The following is a 13,940-nucleotide window of genomic DNA, read 5'->3' on the forward strand; positions in this document are numbered from 1 at the left end:
AGCGGCCTGGAAACTGGGGTTTCCAGGGATGAACAAGTCCCCCTAGGCTCATCACAAGGCTAGCAGTGATGCCCCATTACAGGAAATGAGCCTGACATTGGCCTGTTTATATCTTTTATGTGTGTTTGCAGTTTAAGTGGCCTTATCAGTATATACAATCAGCCGAGACTTTTCAAAAGCATTGTGGGAACATTTCTGTCTCCTGCTTTGAAAGCAGACTCTTATCATCTCCTCTCTAGCCCCCACATTTGGAAAGCTTCAAAAGCTAGTCAGAACACATACCATTACCACCAGTGCAGTGTGAAAGCTTATCCATTGAATCTGCGTGAAAGACGATGATGAAAAGAGGAGGCTTTCTCTTCTAAATGAGACCTGGATATAAACATGACCCATCAGGGGTGGTGTGGCCACATCTGCTTGCTGAAAGCTGCATAATCTTTGGAATATGACGGTGACTCCAGTGAAATCACAAAAGGGTTATAAAGGCAACTGGCATTTGCATTCAAAGCTCAGCTACTGGCTGAACGTCTTGTGAGACCATGTTTCATTTTCCTTTACAGGATTGGGTGCTTCGCAGGTGCATTTTTTTTAAATTAAATTTCATATGTAGGTGCACCTGAGTGGTGGAGTCTCTTAAGCACCCAACTCTTGGTCATGATCACAGGGTTGTGAGATAGAGTCCCACCTCTGGCTCGGAGTTCAGCAGAGTCTGCTTGAGTTTCTCTTTCCCTCTCCCTCTGCCCTGCTGCATGCTCTCTCTCTCTCTCAAATAAATAAATCTCTTTTTAAAAATATTAAATTTCATATGTAATTACATTTGCTTGAGATAAAAGAACCAGCAGATTTAAAAATAATTTTGCCACTGTTCAAAGAAACATTATTAAACATGCACTTTCTATCTTGAGAATCTTTTTTAAAATTTAAATTCAATTAATTAACATACAATGTATTATTGATTTCAGAGGTAGAGGTCAGTGATTCACCATTCTTATGTAATATAATACCCAGTGTTCATTACATCACATGACCTCCTTAATATTTATCAGTTACCTCATTTCCTCCTATCTTTCTTTTTTTTTAAAGAGCTTATTTATTTACTCATGGAGATGCAGAGAGAGGCAGAGACATAGGCAGAGGGAGAAGCAGGCTCCCTGCAGGGATCCCGATGCAGGACTCGATCCCGGGACTCCAGGATCATGACCAGTGCCAAAGGCAGACGCTCAACCACTGAGCCAACCCAGGTGTCCCTTCCTATCTTGAGATCTTGATGCACTTGATAACGTCTGTGTCATGTCCTAACTGCCTTGATGTGAGCTGCCCAAATTCCTGGGGTCTTGCTTCTTCCCACCATTGGCAATGCTTCTAATTCACTCCCAGCACCCCCCACCCTCATCAGCCAGTGAACATGCAATAAATGTACACTTATTTTAATACTACTTCAGGAATAAACCACAAGGAGGGTAAATTTGCTGCCAAAACAATGTATGGTATAATGAATTCCAGAGCCAAATGCAAAAGCTTTTTCCATTATGTGCTGCTCTTGGATTATTTATCCAAGTTCTCTTCTTTATGAGCATGGAGAATCAGGAAGGAGTGACTTCCTTTCCCATTTAATGGACAATGAACATGATGCATAGAGAAGTTCAGAAACGTGTCCAAGGAAGAGGTTGGCAAATGAACTCGGCTCACTGCCTTCTTGGTTGAGCCATTGAAACAAAGAAGTGTTTAAGCTTTTCTAGTCTGCTGTGTTTTCAAAATAAGATATCTTCTTAGGGAAAGTCATTACATTACTTTCACTCATAGAGAATCTTAGCATTTCCATTTTCAAATGGTTACAGTTTTGTAGAATGGATATGCCATTGTTTTCTGAATGATTGTATTGGTAGCGTTTGTTGTTCAATATATAGAATGTTATGATTGTATATTGTATCATGTCTGAAAAATACATGCAAATCATATTGTCACTGTGTTGTAGTTCCAACAAGGACAACCCAGACAGCAATTTTGTGAGCCTGCAAATCAACATCACTGCTGTAGCTCAAGTAGAAATAAGAGGGTAAGTAATAATCAAGACATTGTAGTTGTTATACTATAATACCATACTAATACTATAATAGCTTTAGTTCTGGAAAAAAAAACTAGTAAAAACTATATGAAATTTTCCTAACACATTAGCGATCACAATTCACTTTAGTTCTAAATTTCCATTATTTTCTATCCACCATTAGACTTCCATTGAAAACTAGAGCAAACTACATTTGGTATCAACTTAAAGGATATCAAAATGAGATATCCCTTTATTCCCCACACTGACAGGTAATCAGACTATAGAAACTTGTGATAAGAAGCCAGATAAAACAGACAAACCTATGATTGCCGAAAGTCTCACTTCTCCAGTAATTATTTTGGCATAATGAAAAGTTAAACAAATGGCTAACTCTTAGATATGAAAAATCTACATTTTTCCTTGTGTCCTGTTCTTTGAAGAAAGTACCAATACACAATCAGTTGAGAGGCAGGAGGAGAGTGATCAAAGGAAAGGCTTAGAATGACCACCATCTTGGGAAATGTACTGTACATAGTTTTTATGCAAGTGAGGACTTTGTTGATTTTATCATAATTCTATTTCTTCAGGGCAATTAAGGACTTAGCTAAAAATGTCAGCTGGTATTCTAGACTGAGTGGTCATTTGGGCTCCAGCAATCCCAGATCCCTTTCCTTTTCCATAGTCCTGAGTGTTTCCCACTCTTCCATGATGGTCACTCGAGACAACTGCACTCTGAGCCTTGGTCTCCATGCATTTTCATACTTCTGCTCCCTGCTGTTCTCAATGAGGGGAGCCCTGCCTGCCCTCTTGGGACCAGTGAGGCTCCACCTAATGGATTAGAGAAGAATAATAATTCCTAGCATGTATTGATCCTTCCATGTGCTACCCCAACCCATTAGCACATCTTAATAAATACCAGCATCCTTGCTGCACAAGTGAGGAAATTTTGGCAAAAGGGGCTGAAGAAAAAAGGAGGGGGCTGAAGACTACCAAGCTAGAAGCTAGGAAGTGGGGGCCTAGAATGGAAGTCCAAGCAGCCTGTCTTCAGGTGCACCTTTATAAATAATCATGCCATGTAGCCTATGAGAGAGTTCTTTGAACCTTATCTACACAAAATCTTTTGTTTATGCTTCTGTGATTTTTTTTTCATTCAAATGAATGTTTTTGACATTCACCCACTTTAGGACGTGTGCTTATAGTTCATTCTTTTAATTGCAGAAGAGTTTAATATTGTATAGATACACCATACTTACTCATCCATTCTACTCTTGATGAGCATTTGAGGGTTTTCTTTTTCCTTTTTTACAAACTTCCTTGTACATATCTCCTGGGACACGTGTGGAAGAATGTCAGAAGTGTACCTGCTTAGAGGCAGAATTTGAGGATCAGACATTGTACACTATTTGACTTTGCTAACTAGTACCAAACCGGTTTTTTTTTTCCAAAATAATTATACCAAACTTCTGTTCCAGAAGACATGGAGGTAAGTTTTCACTCTTACATGTTATTAACTTACAAAATGGTCGAGTTTTTCAATCTGAGTCAATCTAATGGATGAGAAATACTGTCTAACTCAACGTTCAATTTGACATCCCCTCTTTCCTAAATGACACTGAGTAGCTTTGTGTGTGTGTATGTTGACTCCATTCTTCCCAAATTGAATAATTTCTGCTCATTTTTAGGCCATATTTCTACTAAAGGACAATTTTTTTCATACTAATCCATAGGAAGCAACTCTTTCCTATTCTAGAATTTGAGACACTAATCCTTTATCAGCTACACACATTGCAAGTACCTTTTCATAGTCTATGGGGTTTGGTGTGTGTTTTTTTAAGTCAGGCTTTTTGAGGTATAAATTATATAAAGTAAAACTCACCCTGTCTTTAGATGTTCAGTTTGAAGCATTAGGACACCACAAGGACGTTCAATATAAAACAGTTCCATCACCCCACATAGCTTCTCGTGCACCTTTATGGTTAACCCAGCCCCCACTCCCAGGCTCTGTCAACCTTGATCTATCTTCCATCACTACATTTCCAGAAAAGTCATATAAATATACTCATACAGAATGTAGCCTTTTGAGTCTGGCTTCTCTCACTTAGCATAATGCATGTGAAAAAAACACCCATGTTCTTACATGTATCAGTGGTCTGTTTCTTTTTATTGCTGTACGGAAGTCCCACAAATTGCTGCTCCATTCACAAGTTGGTGAACACTTGGGTTGTTTCCAGTTTAGAGCTATTAATAATAAGCCTGCTATAGGCATTTGTGGGGATTTTTTTTTTATTCACAAATGGAGTTGAGCTGTAATGGCAAGGGTATGTTTGACTTTAAAAGAAATTGCTGAGCTGTGTTTCAAAGTGGCTGTACCATTTCCATTTCACATTCCCACCAGCATAGTGAGTTGTAGTTGTGTCACGCACTTGCACGCATGGGCTTGAGGTTTGTTTTTGTTCATTTTTAGCCATTGTGGTGTGTGAGAATATCTCATTGAGTTTTAGTTATAATTTTCTTTTTTTTAAGATTTGTTTATTTGAGAGAGAGAGCGAGCACACAGAGGGAGAGGGAGAAGCAGACTCCCCGCTGAGCAGGGAGCCCAATGTGGGTCTCCATCCTAAGACCTGAGCCAAAGACAAAATGCTTAACTGACTGAGCCACCCAGGGACCCTAATCAGCATTTTCTAATGACTAGTGATACTGAGTATCTTTTCACTACTTATTTGCCCGTAGTGGGTTTTTTTGATGTGTCTTTTAAAATTTTGCCCATTTATTATTGAGTTATCTATCTTATTATCAAGTTTAAAAGTTCCTTATATACTCCAGATACAAAATCATTTATCAGATATATGTGTCCTGCAAACATTTTCTCTCCGTTTATAGTTTGGCTTATTATTTTCTTAACACTGATGTTCAAAAAGCAAAATTTTTTAGTTTGTATGAAATCCAAATTTTAAATATTTTATAGACTGCTCTCTCAATCTCCCTAAAATAAATAAATAAGCTTTTAAAAATAAACAAATATTTTATAGTTTGTACTGTTTTTGTCCTTTATTAAAAAAAATAAAAAGTCTTCACTTTTCTCAGAGTCACAAGACCTTCTCCTACATTCTCTCCTACAAGTTTTGCAATTTTACATTTTGGTCTGTGATTAAGTTAATATTTGTGTCTGGGGTGAGGTAAGGTCCACAGTTCACTGCTGCATAAGAATATCTAGTTGTTGCTCTGCTATTGGCTGAAAGACCATCCTTTCCCCATTGAATTACTTGACACCTCTATTCATCTGTGACACTCTGGACCTTCCATTCTGTTTCATTGATCCACATGTTTAAGTCCTGAAATGCAAGCAGTGTACCCTGAGATCTTAGTAAACTTGCTTACAAATTCTAGTAACTTTTTGGTTGTTGATTTCCTAGAATTTTCTATAGCATTATCATGCCACTTGTGAGTAAAAAGTTTGATTTTTTTCCTAATTTAATCTGCATATGCAAGAGTTTAGCTAACTACAGAGTTAGAAGGAATAGTACCCAGAAGAGATTATCCTTACTTCTGATACCAATTGTAGATTTGAGTGCTTCCCAAAATCACCCTCAGTTTGATAATTCATTTGATAATTCATTCAAAGACTCATAGAACTCCCTGAAAGCTATTATACTCGTCACTATGTTCATTACAGGAAAAGGATAAATACTAAAAATAGCCAAGAGAAGAAGAGCATAAGTTGGAGCCTGGGGCAGTACCAAACACACAGCCTCTGTTGTCATCCTCCATGAAGCCAGGACATGTTACTTTCCTCATATGGATACATAACAGTATGCATGGAGTATCCCCAACTGAGGAAATTGCCAAAGGCTCAGTGTTCACAGTTGTTATTGGGGATCCACTACAACGGCATTTAATTGATTGACCACTGATTTGATCTCAGTCAATCTCCAGGTTGTCCAATATGATGTAATCAAGCTCCCACCCTGACTCACACTGTTAATCTTTTTGATGTGGGCAACCCTCCCCAAATCATATTGATAGAATATCCAGTATGACCCATGACCCTTAGAAAAAACAAAGATATTTCTTTCAGGCATAAAATTTCTAGAGCTTAGGCTTTACCTCCCAGAAGCTAAGGGCTTCTGGGGAAATGTTAAATTGTTTACTACTTAGTCATACCTTTTATTTCTTCTATTTCTTTTTTTCTTTATTTCTTTTTCTTCTCTTATTGCATAGACAAGGAGTGTCAGGGCAAGATTGAGTAGACTTGGTGCAAAAAAGACATCTTTGTCTTGTTTTTAGATCCTACCTTGATCTTAAGGGAGGAGCATTCAGTTTGTCTTTCAAGAACTTTGTCTGTTTCATCCAAGTTTTTACATGTATGGCATAAATTTGTTCATGATATTCTCTCATTTTCCTTTTAATGTACGTAGGGCCTCACCATTCCCTGTATTGATTTGTATCTTCTACTGCCCTCCTTTCTTTGCTTGATCACTCTACCTAGGGTCTAGTGAACTTTTCAAAGAACCAGTTTTTTTATTTCATTGACTTTTCTTTTTTCTCCTTCTCTCTCTCTCTCTCTCAAGACTAATTATTTAGAAGGACAGAGAGAGAAAGAGAGCACAGAGTGGGGGAAGGGGCAGAGGGAGAAACAATCTCCAGCAGAGTCTGCACTGAGCATGGAGCCCATCTTGGGGCTTGATCTCAGGACTCTGAGATCTCAGAAGCTCAAATGACTGAGCCACCCAGGTGCCCCTTTTTCTCTTTTATTTGTTGCTTTGTTTTCTATTCCATTGGCTCCTGCTTTTGTTATTACTATTTCCTTTCTTCTGTTCACTTTAGGTTAGATTTTCCCTTTTTCTAATTCCTCTATGTAGAAATTAGATCATTGACTGGCGACTCTTTTCTTACATAAGCATTTAGTGCTATAAATTTCCCTCTAATTGCTTGAACATCTACCAAAATATTGATATGTTGGGTTTCAGTCACAATGTTTTCTAATTTCCTTTGTGATTTCTTCTTTAACTCATGAGCTGAATCATGAGAAGTGAGCTGTTTGATTTATAGAAATTTGGAGCTAATCCAGATGTTTCATTTTTGTGCATTTCTCAATTCCCCCATTGTTCTCATTGAGAAAAACACTAAAGAAAATCAGAGAAGAAATAAGAATTTTTTTACACTTATTTTTATATCTTTTAACATTTACAACTAGTGTATATGAAGTTTTGTCTCCTTCGTTAAGCTTAGTTTATCTTTGTTTTGCTGACCAAAAATAAATTGAAACTTTTTTTTAATGCCAAAGCAAATTTTAAATTGGGTACTGTTTTTATTCCATAAGACATAACTCAATCCAGTGCCGCAAGGTGTAATATATTTATTTCTTATATATCCATTTTATAAGATAAATATTTATAAATAAATTTCTGCCATCATTTATCATACCAATATTTCTAACTTAAAAAGGAAGGAAATTTCCTATTCATTTTAGCAATAATTAAATCAGGTAATTAAAATTGGGTTTCTCATATGAATGCAGTTTTTTTAATCACTAGATTAATGTTCAACAACTGACCACAGTTTATTCTTAACACAGTGTTAGAGTTCTTTTTAGCCATTTTGCAAAGTAAAGCTCTTTATTCCAAATACTTAGCAAAAATATTAGTTTTAATGTTTAATTCTTCAGGGAACAAACAGCTACTGTGTTGAAAATCTTCCATGCTCAGTTTTCAGAAATCTCTTTTTTTTTCCCCAGTTGTGTTTATTCCAATGTATTTTATCACACACTGTCTCTAGCAGTTCTTTTTTAGTTTAGCGTTGTTTTGTAATTTTAAAAATAAACTCAAATGGATTTATTTCTTTAATGGGAAAAAAATACTGAGAATTATTCTGCTATTTCAAAGCCAGATAGTGTCAACACTGTCTTTCAGCAGATTTACATGTCATTTGTTGGCTCAAAGGATTAATTTAGCATTAAGTCGGTAAGAAGTAAATTTAGCCACAAGAGGTAGCACCACATGTACTTAGCTCACAAAGAGTAATAAATTTGTGTCCTCTGTAATATAATCAGGATTGAGTGAGTTTGATTAAGAAACAGTCGGGATGCCTGGATGGCTCAGCGATTGAGCGTCTGCCTGGGCTCAGGGTGTGATCCTGGGATCCTGGATCAAGTCCCCCATTGGGCTCCCTGTGGGGAGCCTACTTCTCCCTTTGCCTGTCTCTCTGCCTCTCTCTCTCTCTCATAAATAAATAAATCTTAAAAAAAAAAAAAAGACTACCATCATCAACAACCATGGTCTGTATAAACACTGGTAATAGCAGGTGGAGCCAACATTGTTCCATACATTAAATAGAAGTCTATTTGAGGCTAATAGTGTTTGAAAACAGGATTATGAGAATAGGGTTCATATCATACTAGCACAGCATCAGACTTGAACTTCCAATTGCATACACTTTAACTTACCAGAAACCTAATTCCTTTCTTCCCTAATCCTTTCCTAACATCTAGCATTACCATTGATACCTCAATCTTCTTATCACTGGGGTGGGGGGCTCCATGGAATAATGTTTTATCCTCCACCCTAGAATGTGAATGCTATTCAGTTAGGGTTCTTTATCTCAGCTAAAAGTTGATTATATTCTTCCTTCCTTCTAAACAAAAATGAAAATTTTGAAAACTGTGAACAATGTTTCACTTATTTATGTGGAATCTCCATGGAGCCATTTTTTGTCATGGTTTCCCCAGATTTGAAAAAGTCTTAGTAGATAACTGAATTTTGTGGCCCATACCTTTTGAATGATTTTGCCATGACCGATAATAGATTGTTTCTTACAGGTTTCTATTTGATTTTGTTTACAGAAATGGGGCAGAATGTTTCTTTAAGTTGTCTTTACTAAAATCGCTGCTACTTGGTGGCTCCTGTGGTACATTATACAGTTGAGTTCTGAACAAGGCAGAGTTAGGGGCACCAACCCCCTGTGCATACAACTTTTGACTCCCCCAGGACTATTAACAGTAAGCCTTCCTGATAGCAGAAACAGTTGATTAATAGATATTTTATATATGTATTATATGCTGTATTCTTACAATAAAGTAAACTAGAGAAAATAAAATGCTAATAAGAAGATCATAAGGAAGAGAAAAAATAATGACAGTGCTGTATCTTATATATGGGGAAAATATTGGACCGTGCAGTCTAAATCCATGTTTTTCAAGAGTCAACTGTATATTGGAAATAGAATAGTACTGAATTAACCTGAGCTGAAGTCTTCACCTGCAATTAACTCCTACTTTTCTGAACATCAATTTTCCCTTCATGGATAAAATGAGAAGTATTGAATACACTGTCTCCATAGTACCTGTCAAGGTCGAAATATTTATGATTCTGTGGCATGGGAGCATTTATGACCAGTCAATCCTACAGGATTGATGGCCATAAGAACAAATTTTTCAGAGAAAATGTGCTCAGCTTCTGTTCTGTATTTATTCTCTATCAAAAAAAAAAAGTTTTCCTTAGAGCCTCACATTGGCTGTGGAGCATGATGAAGTCAACTCTCATTGCCAAGCTAGGAGCAAAGTAAAGCTTTGGGTGACTAGATCATGAAGACCCCCAGAAGCCCAAACTTCCTGGGCCTCATTTGAATGAAAAGAACCTTCCATGTTCTGTACTCTTCTTCTTACCAGGTCCCTGATGTTTGATCTGAACATGATTTAATCAAATCAAGTCAGAAAGGGGAGCATGACATAACAACAAACCAATATAAGCATAGGGAATGTTGAGGTATCAGCCCAGCAAGCCTGTGCCCTGCACTTATAATTTAATAGTTGCCCATTAAGGATGAAAGCAAAGGTTTTTGTAATTTAGTAGCATTTCTGTGGGTTGTCAATTTAAAAAATATACTTCTTCCACACACCCCCAGAAGACAATGCAGCCAAATTAACTTTGATCAAGATCATTTGAGATGTTTTCCAATAATTTGTGGTATACAATCCAAAGAGTTTATCATAATTTTCCAGATGAGAAAATAGGGACACATAGAAATTAAATTACTTGCCCTTGGGTCAGTATTTAGTCCAATAAATTTTGCTTCGTCCTTGAGAAAGAGATTACTCAAAGGCGAAAATAAAGATAGTATTTGACATTGCTAGAGGCTGCATTAATTACTGATGCCCTTAAAGGGGCATTTGAGACATCTGATTGCCGAGAGAGATTCTCTGTTGAAGTTACTTTTAGCTAAGGTCTAGGAATTCTTTTAAAGATACTTTCACCTAAAAATTGCTAGAAAAAAAAAAAAGCATTGTTCTTTTGAGAAGTATCCTTTTGAAGATTATACAAAAATAACAATTTGGTTTGGAACCAGCTTTTAATGTAGAATAATGCCATGCAGTGCCTTGCATTCAGCCAGTGCTCACTAGGTGTAAATTACAGGCAAAAAATATCTATGTGTTAATATCCTACTTACATGATTACATCATTTAAGTGTCTCTCAGCCTTGAGTTATCTAGAAGACAACTCTAGAACTCAATCAGGCTTTATTTTGGCTCTTGGCCTGGCCTTGGGGGAGGTATGGCTGCATTAAGGGAAAACCAAAGAAATCTAAGTAGGAATATAAAGTGACCACTTTTCTGCTCTGAAGTATTTAATACAAAACTACATTTCTTCACAACCCAATGTTTAACACAACACAAAATTCTAGACTTTTATCCACAAAAAAGTCCCATTTCTTGACATGCTTAAGGTAGGGAATGTAAGTCCTATACACACACACAGTCTTACACTTACACAGGACCTATAGATAGATGTGTACATTTATATGTATATATGTTAAATTATTCATCTCAAATCAGAAAGACTCTCTGCTCTCCCTCCTAGTGCTCAAGAGGTGAAATGCTATAAAATAGTCCACCTCTGAGCTAGAGGCCAGGTATTAAAAGCCTCCAGTGGATGTTTCAGATCCTTTGCTATTCCTTTAGTTATTTTACTGATCATCAGCTTTAATACCTTTTTCCATATAGGCAATATCTGTTCAAGTAAATTGCAGGCCACTTTTTCTCATTGCTGTTAGCATCCTGTACACTAGTGAACCATTCCTTACTGTGTCATCATCAGCAATTAACAAAACATTCCATGTTTCAGAGTATCCCACCCTCCGCAGATTGTTTTGCCCATTCATAACTGGGAGCCAGAAGAGGAGCCCCGCAAAGAGGAAGGAATTGGTCCACTGGTGGAACATATTTATGAGGTAGCTTTTATCTATCTTAAAGTTGTGTTAGGACTTTATTCTTATGCTCTTTACCAATAAACTCTTCATAGTATTTTAAAAGACACCAATCTAAGATCTAAGCTGTATATACTGCTTGGATTTGTGCTGTTATGCTATCATATTGCAGTGGGGAGGGGGGGGAGTACAGTATGAGTCACTTGCTTTCTAGTGATGAGAGTCATTATGTAGTGAGAATATTTTATCTTGTTACTATTCCCTTTTAAATGTTCCTTATTTCCTCTTTTTTAATCTTTAATGTACAGCTTAAGCATAAAAATGACTAGCTCCCTAGACTTTATTTTGCTTCTGCTTCTTCCTACATTTTCAAATATCCTTAAAACCTACACATCTCTTAAAATAAAGGTCACCAACCAGAAGGTACCAGACAGAGAAAAATTTATGGAGTATTCACTATTGTACAAAAAACCCACACACATATAACACAAACACACACACACACACACACACACACACACAGAGGAATTAACTTATTCTGAGATTTGAAATAGTCTGTTGATTAGTAAAATATTTCCCAGAAGCAAACCAGCAGCTCATGAAAAGCCATCTTCTGTTTGAGGCCCGTTCTTCTGTACTGCTGTCTGTCCTTCTCCTATGTAACACACTCCACTGACCTAATAATTCTGACTGTGACTTTCATCTGAAGCTACAAGGGACATGACTAACATACTCGAAGGTTAACAATGAAGTCATTTCAAAACTGATGAGCTGTTTACATATGGGGAAAGAAGTGTCAACTCCTGCACAGCATCAACATGAAAACCTCTGTCATCTGCCCAACCTGTGGTTCAGAATCAGAAGCCCCATCCAAAGCTGGATCAAAGCTTTGCCCTAAGCTCTCTTGATAGCAAAAGGATAACAGAGTCCCCAAGGCCACTCAGATTAAGAACCTTGCTAGAAAAAAAATGCTGTTGAATAATTTATTAAACCTTGTGTGCACCACTCTGCTTAAGAGTGGTGAAACTTCAAAGTTTCAAACATATTCAAACTCAATCATTCTCAGGGCAGCCCTGCTTCTAATCTTAGCATAAATGGATCATAAAATTTTAGGGTAATAATCAGTGGTGACAAAGCAATCATCACATGTTTCCTATGTGCTATCCTCATGTCTCAAAATATACTGTTACCAGTGGATGCCATGTTGCTTTGATAATTTGAATTAAATGAGCCACCTAATAAGCAAAACCAAATTATAAATTGTTTTATTGATCATTATAATTATCAGAACTGTGGAGGAAAAAAAGACAAAAGTATCCTGCCAGCTTTGAAGTGAATTTTCAAAACCACAATAAATTTAAATACATTTGGTGATTTTTCCCAAGCTGTTTTGGTGTCCTGTGAGTACAAGATTCATGTGTTTAAAATGCTCATCTCTTTATGAGATTTGGCCTCTCTTTCTTGGAGATCCACTGATTAAAACAGAAGGAGCTCAGCTTTGAAATGTGTACTTGAAGTGAACTGTGCTGAGCCTGGGCCATCTTTGGCATTTGATGGATAACTATTTTTCCAGGGGGTGAAAGAAAGTGCATCCCATATGGTTGCAATTGGCAAGTCAGTAGTCAGGAAGAAGGCAGATTTCAATGTAAAGAACGAATAACTAGTTTTGAAAGCATATAATTAAAATTGCATTTCTAGCACTGCGATGAAATTAATATATATTTAAGGTAAACATCACAATTACCAGACATGGTTAATGTGGTCTTTGCTAAGGAAGTCTGCCCTTAGAGGTTCCCAGAATGAAGAGTCTTCTCTGGGCATCAGCACTTATTGCTTTTGGAGCTCCTCTTGCTTACATGGATTCTATTTTCCAATGCCACCATCACAGCCCAGATGCATTAAAACCAAACATACCTGTCTTTTAGAATGGGTACGAAGTACATGGAGTTTGATTTCATCTTCCTGTTTTGTGTTGTGCCATTACTTGACATGTTCCTTGTTTATAGCTGCACAATATTGGACCAAGTACCATCAGCGACACCCTTCTGGAAGTGGGCTGGCCATTCTCTGCCCGGGACGAATTTCTCCTCTACATTTTTCATGTCCAAACTCTGGGACCTCTACGGTGTCAAACAAATCCTGATATTAACCCACAGGATATAAAGGTAGGAGCCTGGTCTAACTGGTTGTTTTGCTTATTTTTTATGGTAAGGAAAAAAATTAAAACTGTGGCTTGTATTTTTTTAAGGCAAAGTAATTATAAGAATAAGTTATTTTGGAGATAATCTATCAGGCTTTTTCTTTTAATTTTATGGTTAAAATGCCAGACCTAGGGGCGCCTGGGTGGCTCAATTGGTTAAGTATCTGCCTTTGGCTCTGGTCCCAGGGTACTGGGATTGAGCCCCCGCATTGGTCCCCCTGCACAGGGGGGAGTCTGCTTCTCTGTCTCCCTCTGCCCCTCCCCCACCTCTCTCTCTCTCTCTCTCTCTCTCTCTCTCAAATAAATAAAATATTTTTGAAAATGCCAGACCTAACTTAAAATGTCACTCCTAGAAAACTTAAATTTCTCCTGGTTTCATTGTTCATGGTAACCTGTCACTTATTTAGCCTACTTTAATAGGTATCTTTTGCATATGGTTTGACTAGCAGCACAAATCAAACCAAAATCATAAATAGACACGTCATGTTTTGGAGA

General features: G+C 37.2%; 1 protein-coding gene across 1 annotated transcript in view; it reads left to right on the forward strand.

Moving 5' to 3' along the window:
- The window catches only part of ITGA8 (integrin subunit alpha 8), a 169,267-nt gene that overhangs the window by 118,565 nt on the left and 36,762 nt on the right, over positions 1–13,940 (forward strand). Inside the window, exons 23-25 of the mRNA XM_038530016.1 lie at positions 1,976–2,056; positions 11,164–11,269; positions 13,252–13,410. Coding sequence (XP_038385944.1) covers positions 1,976–2,056; positions 11,164–11,269; positions 13,252–13,410 — 346 coding nt within the window. The remainder of the gene's footprint in view (positions 1–1,975; positions 2,057–11,163; positions 11,270–13,251; positions 13,411–13,940) is intronic.

This window comes from Canis lupus, chromosome 2, assembly GCF_011100685.1.
Source record: "Canis lupus familiaris isolate Mischka breed German Shepherd chromosome 2, alternate assembly UU_Cfam_GSD_1.0, whole genome shotgun sequence".
Classification (NCBI taxonomy): Eukaryota; Metazoa; Chordata; class Mammalia; order Carnivora; family Canidae; genus Canis; species Canis lupus.